The 15,027-nt window shown below is 39.4% G+C and overlaps 1 protein-coding gene across 4 annotated transcripts in view; it reads left to right on the forward strand.

Annotated features, from left to right (window-relative positions):
- LOC127202537 (cytochrome P450 3A9-like) overlaps positions 1-15,027 on the forward strand; it is a 112,550-nt gene that overhangs the window by 32,610 nt on the left and 64,913 nt on the right. The window contains exons 7-13 of one of the 4 annotated variants that reach the window (XM_051161182.1): positions 1,184-1,332; positions 3,840-3,967; positions 6,342-6,408; positions 8,290-8,450; positions 10,865-11,091; positions 12,303-12,465; positions 13,594-13,839. The exons of the other annotated variants lie outside the window; for them this stretch is intronic. Coding sequence (XP_051017139.1) covers positions 1,184-1,332; positions 3,840-3,967; positions 6,342-6,408; positions 8,290-8,450; positions 10,865-11,091; positions 12,303-12,465; positions 13,594-13,689 — 991 coding nt within the window. The 3' untranslated portion in view covers positions 13,690-13,839. Of the gene's footprint in view, positions 1-1,183; positions 1,333-3,839; positions 3,968-6,341; positions 6,409-8,289; positions 8,451-10,864; positions 11,092-12,302; positions 12,466-13,593; positions 13,840-15,027 lie in introns of those variants that run through there. 4 annotated transcript variants of the gene reach the window in all.

Genomic DNA, 15,027 nt, shown 5'->3' on the forward strand with positions numbered 1-15,027 from the left:
GAAGAAATGTAATCACACAAGTAGAGGAGAGAAATTTGTGTTTTACCAAGAATATTAATTTTCACAACTTGAAGTAATACTTCTGCCCTTGGGGCAATGTCACCTCCCCAGGACTGGGGACTAGCTGATCTATCAGTACCTCGAGAATGGAGTGTGACTCAGGAAATTAATAAAAATTCTTGTGTGTTGTATTGAAGATGAATAGGCTTTGGGCATAAATACCAGCAATACACAAATACCTGATACGATGTTCTGTTTCTCAGTCTCCTACACATAGACAGTCATCTAAATTGCCCTGGTGGGACATGGTGCTTCCATATTCATCATCATCCACACTTCACTCCCACTGACGCAGTGTGTCTGATTATAAGTTTCTCTTTTTCTGTGACTACATGTCTCTTGGTGTCTATTCTAATCCCATATCTATTTCTGTGATAAAAAAAGAAAAGAAAATACCCTGGATAGCTGGGCAGTGTTAGCACATGCCTTTAATCCCAGCACTCAGGAGACAGAAACAAGTCAATCTCTGGAAGTTTGAGGACAGCCTGTTCTACAGAGTGAGTTCCAGGACAGCCAAGGCTACCCACAAAGAAAACTTGTCTCAAACCCATCCCAAAAATATCCTGAGTAAAGAAAAAGTTATGTAGTTAAAGAGTCCTTACTATCTTACAGTTCCAGGTTCCAGTCAAACATCACAGGGAAGTCAAGGCAGGAACTTGAAGGCACTAGTCACCCAGAGAGAAATAAGTACATACACATTTGTGCTCAGTTTGCCTTTTCTACTCTTATGCAGTCAGGGACCCAGACCCGGTGAAAAGTGTTGCCCAAAGTGGACTGGCTCTTTCTACATTATTAGCACAGTCAAGGAAATACCTCACATGCATGCCCAAATACCGACCGGATGCAGACAAATGCTCAGTGGGAATCCCTCCCCCAAATGATTCTATGTTGTGTCCAGTTGACAACTAAAACTAACCCTCAACAGTATCCCCATCACAGGCCAGCACAAGAACAGTTTTAACACTCTGACCTGATGAACTTCTCACCAGAAAGCATGATGGAGACCTAGCTTCACCACAGCAGTGTTCTGGCAGTGTGTGCCTTGGCTTGGCTTGTGAATTTACTCCCATTTGAGCCCATAAGAGGAGTTATAGATGTTAATTCCATGTCTCCCACTACTCAGTGTCTTTGGGGCCTACAGCATGGATGTGATCACAGGCATATCATTTGGAGTGAATGTTGATTCCCTCAACAACCCACAAAATCTCTTTGTACAAAAAGTGAAGAAGCTCTTCAATTTTAAATTCTTGGATCCATTCTTCCTCTCAGTGAGTATGTGAACTAACATTGCATTATTTCTGTTTTCTTCTATTTAATTTTCCAACAGTGTCCTACATTTTATGATGAATTTTAGTCATTTTCATTCCCCTGTTCCTCTTTCTTACCCTCCCCCTCTCCCACTGGTACCTTTCTTATGGTTTCTTTTTTAATGATATTTTTGTTTTTACATATACATTTACATTATTACACACATCGTGAACTTTATTTCAGACACATTGCACATGGCCCACTTAAATGGACTGATCCGCGGCTTTCAGTGTACATAAGATATTCATAGTCATGAATTTTGTCAGCTATGGAATCTATTTGTCAATTCAGGAACCCAGTACATTTAGCTATCAACCCCTTTCCTTTCTCAGGTGTAAGCAACCAGTAGTCTAGAGTCTAACCTCCTGTAAGTAGAATTTATAATTTGTTACCTCTGTGTCTAGTTTCCTAGTTGTTATGTTCTGCGAAGTTCATGAAGGACTGTAGGGATGGCTCAGTCAGTAAAGGCTTAGGCCCATAACTGAAAGGTCAAAAGTTTGTGTATCTTACAGGATTCTTCAGCCTGTCCTTTCTTTTAGTTGCTGAACTAGTCAACTAGTCACTTGGTTGAGTGTAATATTATTTTGGTGAGCATCTTGCAACCATATTTACAAGTGATGCTAGTATTAGGTTTTCTCTTTCTGAGCGATGTCATTGGATTCAAGCACTGTAAGCCTAAAAGGAATTTGGAGATGTTTCAACTCTGTGTTTTAGAAGTGTTTAGAAGAAAGTAGCATTGTATTCTCTGTGGACCGTTATTAGAATTCACTGCTGAAATCTTATGATCTTAGGCTTTTCTTGTGGATAACCTTCTATCACTAATTCTTCCTCATTACGTCACATGTCTATTATACATGCTATTCAAAAATTTTGAGTCAATTTCTATAGTTTGTGTATTTTTAGCAATTTGTACATCTTAGCTAAATTATGTAATTGCAGCAATTGTTCTAATCTTCCAATTATAAATGTAGTGTCTTGACATACCCTTGTGTTTTTCAATAACATTACTCTCCTAAAACATTCACTGTGCATGCTAGTAATGTGAGTCATCACTCTTTTCTAGAACAATCCCAGCTAACATTTTACCAATTCTGACGACATTGTTTAAGAAGAATCTTTCATTTTCACTGATTTCTTCTATATTTTTATTTTATTTTATTAGGCTATACTTTGGTCCACTCCTTCTCTGCCTGAAATACATCTTCTCTTTTCTCTTAGTGGCACTTCCCATAAGTGTTATCATTTAGCTGGGAGTGGTGGCACATGCCTGTAATTCCAGCACTTGAGGAGGCAGAGGTAGGCAGATCTCCATGAGTTCAAGGCCAGCCTGATCTGCAAAACAAGTCTAAGGTAGTCAGGCCTATAGAGAGAACCCCTGACTCAAAAAAAAAAAAAAAAAGAGAGAGAGAACAAATTTTTCAACACCTATAAATTTTCTTCTAGATATTGCTTTCTCTCCATGCTTGTGAGGGTTTTCTTTACTGGTGGCAATATTATTTTTGTTGACATTGCTGTTATTTGTGTATCTGTGGAAGTGGAAGTGCACTTTGAGAACATGAGAGGACAAGACTTGGAAATCAGATCCCTCCTTCTGCCAGGAGTTCCAGGAACCAAATTCAGTGAAGTTGTAAAGTAAATGATTTTACGTACAGAGTCATATCACTAGGCCCTACTAGTTGTTTATTTTCTGTCTCTCTATCTTTTTTTTTTTTCTTTTCATTTCAACAGAATTTGGAATTGCCCCACAGTTCTTTGACCTTTTTGTTATGGAGGAGTGTAGAGAGGGTTAATTTACATATCAGTTTTCCAACTTTTCTTCTATTGTTGAATCCTGACTTCATTTCCTGATGGGTGAAGAATGCAGAATATGATATTTCCAACCTAAAAACTCATTCTGTGTGTCTGTCTGTCTGTCCCTCTGTCTGTCTGTCTTTCTTTATCTGCCTGCATGTCTGACTGTCTATAACTGCACATGTACACTCACACTCTTATGCATATATAGATGAGAAGAAAAAAAAAGCCTTCAGTGCCATTTATCTGGTTCCTTCCATCTTGTTTGAGGCACTGGCTTAGAACTTCCCCCAAGTAGGTAAGGCTAACTGGTCATCAGGGTTCCAGAAATTCATTGTCTCCACCTCTCATGTTGCTGTTGCTGACACACTGCACTTGGCTTTAACATGGGTTTCTGGGAAATGGACACAGATCCTCACATTTTCAAGGCAAACACCTACCCACTGAGCCATCTCTCCAGCCCTGAAAGCTCTTTTGTGGCCATCTTGATTAACTGCAGCACTGGACTAAAGACTGATTTATCCAAACAGACCTTAATCCAACATGTAAAAAGTGAGAAATAAATTTAACCCTGAAACTGTGCAGCAAGAGCCATTATTGTCCTGAGTTGTAGAATAAATGTAATCATTCCAGGTAAATTTTGTATTTTCATTATGGTTTCTCTTTTCTTTCCCCTCTAGTACTCTTTCCATTCCTTACTCGTATTTTTGATGCACTTGAAATTTCCATCTTTCCAAGAGACGTTATAAGGTTTTTTAGAATGTCTGTAGAACAAATGAAAGAGAACCGCATGCAAAAAAATGAAAAGGTAATAGGTGGTAACACGAGGATGTTCATTTGTTAATACAGTGTTTAATATGAGTGTGTGTGTGTGTGTGTGTGTGTGTGTGTGTCTATTTGCTCCATAAAAAATTTTAAGATTAGACTAGGTTAAGAAAAGGGAATTGTTATTATATTTTGAAGAAAATGAAGATTTTTGGAATAGAGATACGAAATAAGCTAGGAAGAAAGCATTTAAAATTAAATGACACATATTATGATCAATATGCCATGAGATAAACATTTTTAAATGAAAACTTCGCATGCCATGAAAATGAATCCTGACTTCATTCCTTGATAAATGAATAATGCAGACTATGGTATTTCTAGCCTGAAAATTCATAATTCATTATGCCCCTCTGTGTGTGTGTGTGGTGTGTGTTTGTGTGTGTGTTTGTGTGTCTGTGTGTGTGTTTGTGTGTCTCTGTGTGTGTGTCTATCGTGTGTATACAATTTCTGAGGATATATATTAGTTAGAGGGATTATGGAAAACTTTATGGATATACCTCAAAAAATGAACGTTTTTAATTTTCTCAGTACTGAGGGTAAAACTCAGGACCATATTCATGACTTACAAACACATCATCCTGGAATAGTAGTCTAAGTTGCCCTGAGTATGCAGCTCAAGCCTATTCTAGAATTGTATTTAGAGAACAGTGTTTATGATTTTAATGTTGGGTCAAGAGATCACAATGGTGCACCCATTACTAATGGCTCATTTATTCAATGATTCAGGTCTGTGATCTTAGTTCATCCCAGGAGGAAAGGATGAGCAAAAGGTTAAAACCTAGAACTTCCATATGATAGATACACTCATTTCCCTACTAGTGACAAAGTGGCATGAGCTTGTGTGGGAAGCATATGTACTTCCATGTGCATTGAATCCGTTTTAAAGTTTCCAAAATCTATTGAGTAATGGACTTTGAAAGTTAAACCATAAGTAAAAAATAAGTGTCTGAAAATATGTTTAACCTGATTAGAACAGTATATGTTATATACATGAATCAAAATCCCACTTTACTCATTGATATGTACAAATTTTGTTTGCTTTTGAGACAGGGTTTCTCTGTGTAGCATCGGCTGTCCTGGACTCTCTTTGTAGACCAGGCTGTCCTTGAACTCCAGAGATGCGCATATGCACATACGAGCGCGCGCACACACACGCACACACATACACACACACACTGAGTATGCATGCACCACTGCACCAAGCTGACAATTTTCATTTTTTTAAAGTATGCCTTCACATGAATATTTAAAATTAGATGAGAGGGCCTCAGAAATAGCTCAGTGGTTAAAAATTGACCTGTTCTTGCAGAAGATCAGATTATAGTTTCTAGCACACATACCAAGGTAGGGATGTAGACTCATAGACTACTGTAACAGTTTCATGGAACTCAGTACCTTTTTCTCACCTTTATGGGCATCTGCACTCATGCATGCACATTCCCATACACAGACACACATTAAAACATATAAAGAAAAAATAAATGTTTTAAAAATTGTGGGACAAAAGTTACCATATACCTTCGTAAAAAGAAAATTATTCTATTTAAACATTATTTCCAGGATACTTTAATTCACCTTTGGTAAGGAATAACTTCACTTCCAAACTATTATTTTATAAAATTTCCAAAAGAAATCCATTTTAAGTTACCTGGTGCTGTTCAGTCTGCTTTGTTTTTCGTTTTTAATTTTTTGGAACTTTGTATGACTATGTAGTCCAGGCTTGCCTAAGAAGCTACAAACACACATAGGTACCAAGCTGCCTGGCTGACCTAAATTAAATTTGGGCCTCTGTGGCTTAAAGTGGGCACAGGGCTTATCCAGGTAGCCAGGCTTTATTGTATACAACCTTAATTTCAGAGTAAGGAAGTCTGTAGGTCAGGGAGACAGGACTGAGTAACCCCCAGATGTCACTGAGAATTACAGCATTATAGTTCAGAGGAACATTACAAGATGCTCACCCCAAAACTACTGATAAGATCTCAAAATGTCACGAGTTTCATCTACAAGGACACCATTCAGGATTAAGATTGGGGGACCCAGAATGAAGTCCAGAACTTCTTCCTGGATAGGCACACATGAGAAGGGAAGGAGCCCACCAGGTATGATCAGAACCCAGAGAGGAGGGTCAAGGACAGCAAAGACCAGCAGTACTGGGCACATAGCTGGCGTTTCCTCAGGAGAGCATTCTGCTGCCCAAAGCTGGTATGTGGACATACGTGTTCACCACTACCTCTGGAACCCTACTGAGATTTCCTGACTTAAATAAATAGTACTCTCAGGAGTATGGCTAGGTCTGAACTTCTGACTCTCTCTGACAGCACAACTGACTTTGCACTTTCCAAAATTTTTTTCAGCAAAGATTAGATTTTCTTCAGCTGATGATAAACTCCCAGAATTCCAGAGATAAAGAGTCTCATCAAGGTAAGCAAAGATGGGTCATTTCTACTGATGTGAAACCACAAAGACAGATATTTATTCTGGAAATATACAAGGGGCTTTCATTGTAGTGGAACATATCTGCAAATTACAGAATGAAATTTTGGATATTGTATGTGCATTCAGAGAGACTTTCTAGAAGCACACTATCGTTACAGTGTTCAAAGTTTGAAGGGCAGTCATAAGCATGTGATTCAGGCCTAAAAGTCGTCAGTGATCTCTTGTTCTTTTTTTTCACCATGTTTCTTCTTTATTTGAAAGAATTGGTTCTGTGTACAACATGCAATCATCAAAATTAAACTGAATAGAGTCAAAGAAAGTGTGAATATAACTTTGATCATTTTAATGACACTGGGAACACTTCTATTCCTCTGAAAACAGACATTTCCCTTTATACATGTCCATGTGATAACTGCATCAAGAGGATGACCATTATTTCAGGAAGATTTCTAAATATAAAATGAATGTGGGTGTATAGAGCCACCTTCTTACCTCTTTGTCTCCTAGCCCAAGCCCCAGATTACCTTATCTATCCCTGATCTCAGTGGCAGTACCATTTTAACTAACCCTGTCTGTCTCCACAGCAATATTTTCCTGTAGACATGTTTTTCAGGTCTTGTATTAGACTAATTTGGTGTTTGTTCTAATATCAACCATCAATTCGAAGATAAAAGACATAACCAAAGGGCAGGATTTTTTTTCCTTTCTAAGAGTGATGGCTTCAATTCCAGAAGGTGACATTTCATCAACCTCCTTAGTCATCAGGGAAATGATCTCTTGTTCTTATACCACAGAACAGACACCATCTCAGCCTCATCTATACCAACAAAATCAGAAACTGTGCCTGAAGATTTACATATAGGCATCCCATGAGCAGGAGAAGCCCCACAGTGGTGATGCTCACTGAAAGCACAGGGTGCAAGTCTACTCAATGCTTGATTTAGAGCCAAGCTTTGACGGCCTGTGTAGCTGATTTTAAAACTGTGTTGAGAAAGCCTTGGTGTGAAACACATATCCCATTCCTCTTCACAGCCTTTCAGTTAGTCATTTTCCCATCATGGATGGCTGTCAAAGTTGAAGACTGAAAGCTTGCTAATTTCTTAATGTTCTCTGCTGCTATGAGTCCCATTATAAGAAAGAGACAGCCATCTGTCTTTTTGTACCTTTTTTCTTTTTTTCTCTTTCTTCTCACCTTCCTTACTTTGTTTCCTCTTTTCTCACTCCATTCTCTTATCCTCCAACTTCTCCCACATGTCTCTCTCCAACATAATCATACACTAATCCTGTTCCCTTACCATCCTACTATATTTTAACACACAGATTCAATAGCATTTGTCTAGTGTAGAACCCCTTTCACATGAACTGCTAATCCTTTCTTAAGCTAACTGAATGTTGATTTCTTAAAACTAAGCAGCTTTGTGTCTCTACTTGCCTACCACAGCAAAGAGCAGAGTTGGATGTTTTTCCATCCATACTCTGCTTTCATATATTGGTTATTTTCTTGTTGCTGTTAGAAAATACATAAAAATCTGAAATTTAAAGAAGGGAGACTTTAGATTGATTGGGGGTCAAATTAATCATCCATTAATTTTTGGAGACTTGACAACACATGAAACAAACATGGTCAAAGGAACAGAAAGTGTGGCTAGACTACCAAACTTCAAAGTCTCAAATAGGAGAGAAAAATGAACACAGTCTTGCAAGTTTTCCTCTGACATCTAGACACATATTTTGGCTGCAGTCTATACATATATACATACATACGTACATACATACATACATACATACATACATACATACATACAAACATACATACATACATCAATGTAAAAATAAATCAAATAAAATGTGCTTCCTTTCCCTCAGGTTTATCTGACCTGGAGATTACAGCTCAGTCCATTTTCTTTATTTTTGCTGGCTATGAGAGCACTAGCAGCGCTCTTTCCTTTGCTATGTTTTTGCTGGCCACTCACCCTGATGTCCAGAAGAAGCTACAGGATAAAATTGATGATGCTCTACCCAATAAGGTGAGGGGGTGAGACCTGGAGAGGGCAGTATGGAGAATAGTTGACATCCAGTCAAAACTTTTCAAGAAACTACAGGTTCCTTTGCCACCTTTATTTTAAAGGGTTCTGAAAATACAAATTAATGGGAGACTGGCATCAGATTCTGCTTTAAGTAAAATAATTTTTTTCTGGATGAATGTTCGCATAGCTTTATCCATTTTCTGTCACCAAAAACTACCAAGAAACAGCCACAAATCACAGTGACATGGAAGTGTGAGCATCGATTAGTCAAGTGTCTGGATTAATCAGCTCTATTGATGCCATGTTCTGTGCTGTTACTCGCTGTTGGCTGAGGGTGACTGGCCTTGGCTGGCATGGGCTAGGGGATTGATTTAGCACTGCCCCACACATCTCTCTCCACCCATAGGTGGCTCCTGAGTCACACTCTTACCCCTAAATTATGGTCTGTCCAAAATTCCCATACAATAATAGTCACCTCACTCTTCACAACTCTGCCCAAATTGGGTGCGTGTGGGTTGTGAGGTTATCTGGTTTGTGTGTAGTCCATCTGGCCTATCCTTCTCTTCAGAGCTTACAGGAAATCCCTAAGGTAACAACCATCAGGCTGGACCAGCAAGAAAGAATGGGGCTGAGTGATGGCTTCTGCTCTCATTGTGACTTTTCCCAGGGTGCAGTTGAACATCTTGATAACAGTGACTCTTCTCTGTCTTTTATCATCTTTAGTACAGAAAGGCTACTAGTACCTCCTCCAAGAAAAAAACCACATTTTTATTTTTGCTTCACAACCACGTTGCATACTTTTATTTAATTTTAAAAATGTGTTTAATTGAAATAGAACTATATCACTTTCCTTCTTTCCTTTCCTCCCTCCAGCCCATGCCTCAAATCTCTCCCATCCCCTCACTTGAAGATGATAACCACTTTTGATTATTATTGTTACATAAATATATGCATGTCTACAGATGTGTGTGTATGCACAAGCATACACACACACACACACACACACACACATACACACACAACCTGCTGAGTCCATTTTTGTTGTTTGTGCAGATCTGTTTTCAAAGCTGATCACTCTGCAATGGACAACCATTAAGAAGGCTCACCCACGAGAGAGGCTAACTCTCCCTCTTATAGCAGTCACTGATGCCTAAAGTTCATTGTCTAGGAGTGGGACCATTTGAAATTATCTCCATCCATGTTGACCTGACCATTAATATTGCCACTGTTCTGGTTTTGTTTATGCATCCGTTTCTGGTGGTTTTTTTTTGTGGGGGTTGATTTTTTTCAAGACAAGCTTTATCTTTGTAGTTCTGGCTGTCCTGGACTCATTTAGTAGACCATACTAGCCTTGAACTCACAGAGATCTGCCTGCCTCTGCCTCCCCTAGTGCTGGGATTACAGGCCTGTGCCACCAAACAGCCTTATGCATCCATTTATAAGAGACAGTGTTCCACTCAAGATTTCCTCTTATATTCTTTTCCCCTCCTCTCCGCCATGTTCCCAAAGCTGTAAATGCAGGAGCTGTAATGTAGACTTATCTATTGGTGCTGAATTCCCTATGATCCATTGATCTCTGTATCGTGTCCAGGTGTAGTTTCCCATGATGGTCTCCATTTGATGCAAAGAGAAGTTTCTTTGATGAGCAGTAGTAATTATTTGTATCTGATCTGGTGTTTCTAAATCTTTCATGTAATAAAAAGAATGATCATGCAAGATATTTGCAACTAAATAAGATGAGGATTTGCTTTAAAGATTAGAAAGATAGATCATAAGTTATGAGATCAGCTGTTCTTTCAAAGGACTTGAGTTCAGTTCCTAACACCCACTTCAAAAGCCTCACAACCATGAGGAGCTACAGTTCTAGAGGCTCTGACACCCTCCTCTGACCCCCAGAGAAAGTGAAATCACATATACAAACCTCTACACAGGTATATACACATAAATAAAAATAAAGCTTTTTTAAAAACATATAGAGATTTGTTCTTATTTACATTTTATAGACTTTTCATGCACATGTGCAGCCTATTTGTGGAAAGTAACACTAACTATGGCATGTTGATGTTATGTATAATTGTCATCATCTCTGGGTAATGGTTCCTGACATAAGAAATAAGAAGTAGTGAACGGTAATGTTGACAATTCAAGGCTCTGGGTTTGAGATTATCCTAAAGAATTTCTTCTCAATGGGATATTGAAGAGGTTAATGAATATGAGTTATTAAAATGCTTTGTAAATGCTAAGGTTCTTCATCAGTAGGAGTTATTCTGTGGTGCTCCAAACACCAAAGTAGTAATTCATGGATGAAAACTATTTCAAAATATTAATTTATAAATCTCTGTACCTCTCCTTCACCTTCTTTCCCTCTGTCTTCCTTCTCCTTTCTTCTTCTTACTCCCTTCCCACCCCTCCAGGCACCTGCCACCTATGATGCCCTAGTACAGATGGAGTATCTAGACATGGTGGTGAATGAAACTCTCAGATTGTATCCAGTTGGAGGAAGGCTCGACAGGATCTGTAAGAAAGATGTTGAAATCAATGGAGTGTTCATTCCCAAAGGAACTGTTGTGATGATACCAACCTTTGCTCTTCACAAAGACCCAAAGTACTGGCCAGAGCCTGAGGAGTTCCACCCTAAAAGGTACAATGACTTGGGAACAAGAAACTACCCCAAGCCAGACTACTCCAAGCATGATGTATTGACTCTTGGTACTAAAGATGTGTTTTCAACTAAAAGCTTCACCATGGTAAAATGAGAGGCTTGTGCCCTACACTTTCTATAGTATATCACTTACTCCAAGGCCCAGGAAACATCAAAGAAGCAGGGATGGGCAGACTATACTGGCTAGAAGGTTGAGAGGTGTGCTATACAATGTCTTCTGGGAAAGACATGGCCATTTCCATCATAAACACAAAGCATCTGTGACTTCCTGTAAAAGACTTTCACACAAATTAAAAGAGGCATGACAGTGGGAGGGGCACTAGTTGGGAAGAATGTCATGAAGGAAGTGAGATCACAGTGTGTTGTATACAACTAATAAACTGCCCAAAGAAAATAACTTTCAAAAGCTCCATCAAGATTTAAATAAGAAGGTTAGTTGATTTTTTTTCTGGTTTTCTTGACCTCTCTGGATCTTTCAATCCTTTCTCCTTGTCTTCCATGAGATTCCCCATGCTCTGTCTAATGTTTTCTGTAGGTCTCTGCACCAGTTTTCAGCAGCATCTGTGTGAAGCCACACAGATGACTGTTATGGTAGCCTCTTGCCTTGAAGAATGCATGAGTATCATTAGTAGCATCACTGGTGGGATCTCTCATGGCATATCACTCAAGTTGGGCCAGGGCCGGTAGAGTCTCACAAAGACTGAACCACCAACTTAAAGCATCCATGGGATGGATCTAGCCCCAAACACACATGTGTCAGATGTACAGCTTGGTCCTCATGTAGGACCTCTAAGAGCAAGACCAAGAGCTGCCACTCACTCTGTTGTCTTCCTTTGGATTGGACAGCCTTGTCTAGCCTCAAAAGAAGAAGAGGTACCCAGTCCTACTTGATATGCAAAGGCAGATTGATACCCATTGGAAATCTCCCCTTCCCTGAGAAGAGAGGGAAGAGGTCACAAGGGGGAGGAGAGAGAAGTTGAGAGGGAGGGACTTGGAGGAGAGGAGCAAGGGGAACTTTCACTGGGATGTAAGGTAAATAAATAAATCAGTGAATGAAAAAAATATTTTAATAAAGCACTGGAAAGCTTCCTGTCTATTATTCCTTGTTGAATCTAGAAGATACCAAACAAGTGGCCGTTGTGGGTTTTATGCTTCATAAATTTGTCTTCATCTACTCCTGTGGGGACCAGGTTCAGCAAGAAGAACCAGGACAGCATCGATCCTTACACATATCTGCCCTTTGGGAACGGACCCAGGAACTGCATTGGCATGAGGTTTGCACTCATGAACATGAAAGTTGCTCTTGTCAGACTCCTGCAGAACTTCTCCTTCCAACCTTGTAAGGAAACTCAGGTCAGTGTGCTCCATCAACAAGTTATGTGCACTTTGGTTTCTTAATTGGGGCATCTATATGCATAGAAGTATATACTTATTCACTTTTTAATTTATTCTATGAGCCAAGTAACTTCTTCAGTGACATCTGTTGAGGTTTAGTGCCTTCATTGTGTGGCCTGTATCTTTTTGTTTTTTTCTATTTTTTTCCCTTTTTCTTTTTTTTTTTTTATTAATTTATTCTTGTTACACCTCAATGTTTATCCCATCCCTTGTATCCTCCCATTCCTCCCCCCCCCCAATTTTCCTATTATTCCCCTCCCCTATGACTGTTCCTGAGGGGGATTACCTCCCCCTGTATATTCTCATAGGGTATCAAGTCTCTTCTTGGCTACCTGCTGTCCTTCCTCTGAGTGCCACCAGGTCTCCCCCTCCAGGGGACATGGTCAAATGTGAGGCACATAGTATGTGAGAAAGTCATATCACACTCTCCACTCAACTGTGGAGAATATTCTGACCATTGGCTAGATCTGGGAAGGGGTTTAAAGTTTACCTCCTGTATTGTCCTTGGCTGGTGCCTTAGTTTGAGCGGGACCCCTGGGCCCAAATCTGCCTATCATATTGTTCTACTTGTAGATTTCTAGGACCCTCTGGATCCTTTTATTTTGCTATTCTCCCATGCGTCTCTCATTTAGAGTCCCAATAGGATGCCCTCCCCTCTGTCCCAGTTTCCTGGTAAGTGAAGGCTTTCGTGGGACATGCCCCTTGGGCTAGTATGCAGATATAAGTGAGTATATACCATTTGATTCTTTCTGCTTCTGGGTTAACTCACTCATTAGGATCATTTCTAGCTCAATCCATTTATCCACAAATTTCGGGAATTGCTTTTTAAAAAAAGTATAATGATTTTCTTAATTCTGTGGAGTGGTTCATTAGAGAAAATGCCTCAATTGTAACCATGAACACCTGAGTTCTATCCAGACCCCAAAATTTTAAAAAACATTGATGGCTCCTAAGAAATGACACCAAAGAAAAAGTACTTTTCTGTGCTTATAAAGCATATTCCTCCCTAATAAATCTCTTCCTTATTTTTTTGCTTGGTGACCCTCCATTGCTTAGCTCTCGTTGTTTTTTCTATAACTGTTGCAGATTCCTTTAAAACTAAGAAAGCAAGGATTTTTTCGACCTGAAAAACCTGTCATTCTAAGGGCTGTATCAAGAGATAGAACCATAAGTGGAGCTTGATAGAGAGCCTACCAGGCTGTGTCTCATGACACCAGAAGCCAATTTATTTTGTGAAGAAAATGAAGTAATGAAGACAGGATTGATTCTCTTCATGTTTGGAGGACTCTGGGCATTCACCAAGCTGCTCACCTCCTCTACTCACCAAAGTTCTAAAATCATGTGCTTCCCAAAATAGACAAAAGCAAGAGCATTTTCTGCATATGGTTTTTGTTTGTTTCTTTGTTGTCTTACTTTTGGTTTGGTTGGATTGGGCTGGCTAGTTGGCTGTTTTTTTTTTAAGTGTCACATTTACACTAGGCTGGCCTTGAACTCACCAAAAAGCTGTGGCTATCCTGAAACCCCTGATGCAACCTCCCAAAAGCTGAGATTATTGTCCTACACTTCTAGGCCCAGGTACACTGTTATTTCACAGATTAATGGATGGGTGCCTTTGTTAGATGACACTGCTGCTCTTGTTTGTGTGGATGTTTGTGCACAGTCAATATACATGGGCTAAGGACATGACTGGGTGGATAAAGCACTCATTATGCAAATGTATGAACTAGAACTAAGAACCTCGAAAAAATTGAAAGATGAGCAGGCTAGACAGCCATCCATAATCCCAATATTTGAGAGGCAGTGATAGGGTATTCCTATGGGCCAGCTAACTAACTAGACCAGTAATTTGGTAATCTTTATGACACAGTAAAAGAAAGAGGGACAGAGAAAGATTTCATCAACTTTGAACTTCCACAAACACCCTGCACATATGAACACACACACACACACACACACACACACATACACACACACACACTTCCCCGCACTTGCATACATGCAGACATATGCAAACGATCAAAAGATTATGACTTCTGAACTTTGAATATAACATGAAGTTTTTTTTTCAGAGCAATACTTTACTTACCCTATTTATGGAAATTCATTCAGCCAGTGGAAGTCAGGTCAGGCATCCCATGAGCTATAGCATATAAGCTATCAATTTCAGTAAGAAAAAAACAGCATGCTAGGCATGCTAGTGCAGTTCTCATGTCACCAGGTACATGAATAAGAAGGATACAAGGGAAGGCATTGGGCATTGGCCTAACCAGCCCCATTTTGTTCTATTTCTGCCTCTTTAGCTTTTTCCTTCTGGGTTACTCTTCCATGCATTTACCTTGGACTATAAGAATGACATGATTGATTGATGAGCATTAAAGAACAAAGCTAGATTCACACAGCAATGGAATCTACAGGACACACGCACTAAAAGGCTGTATCTCAGATCATCTCAGATTAGAAGCAACCATCTCAGGGAAATGAAAAGGGTTACAGCAACAGCAGATTCTCTAGAGGCCCCTG

The sequence above is a fragment of the Acomys russatus genome, chromosome 19 (genome assembly GCF_903995435.1).
Source record: "Acomys russatus chromosome 19, mAcoRus1.1, whole genome shotgun sequence".
Classification (NCBI taxonomy): Eukaryota; Metazoa; Chordata; class Mammalia; order Rodentia; family Muridae; genus Acomys; species Acomys russatus.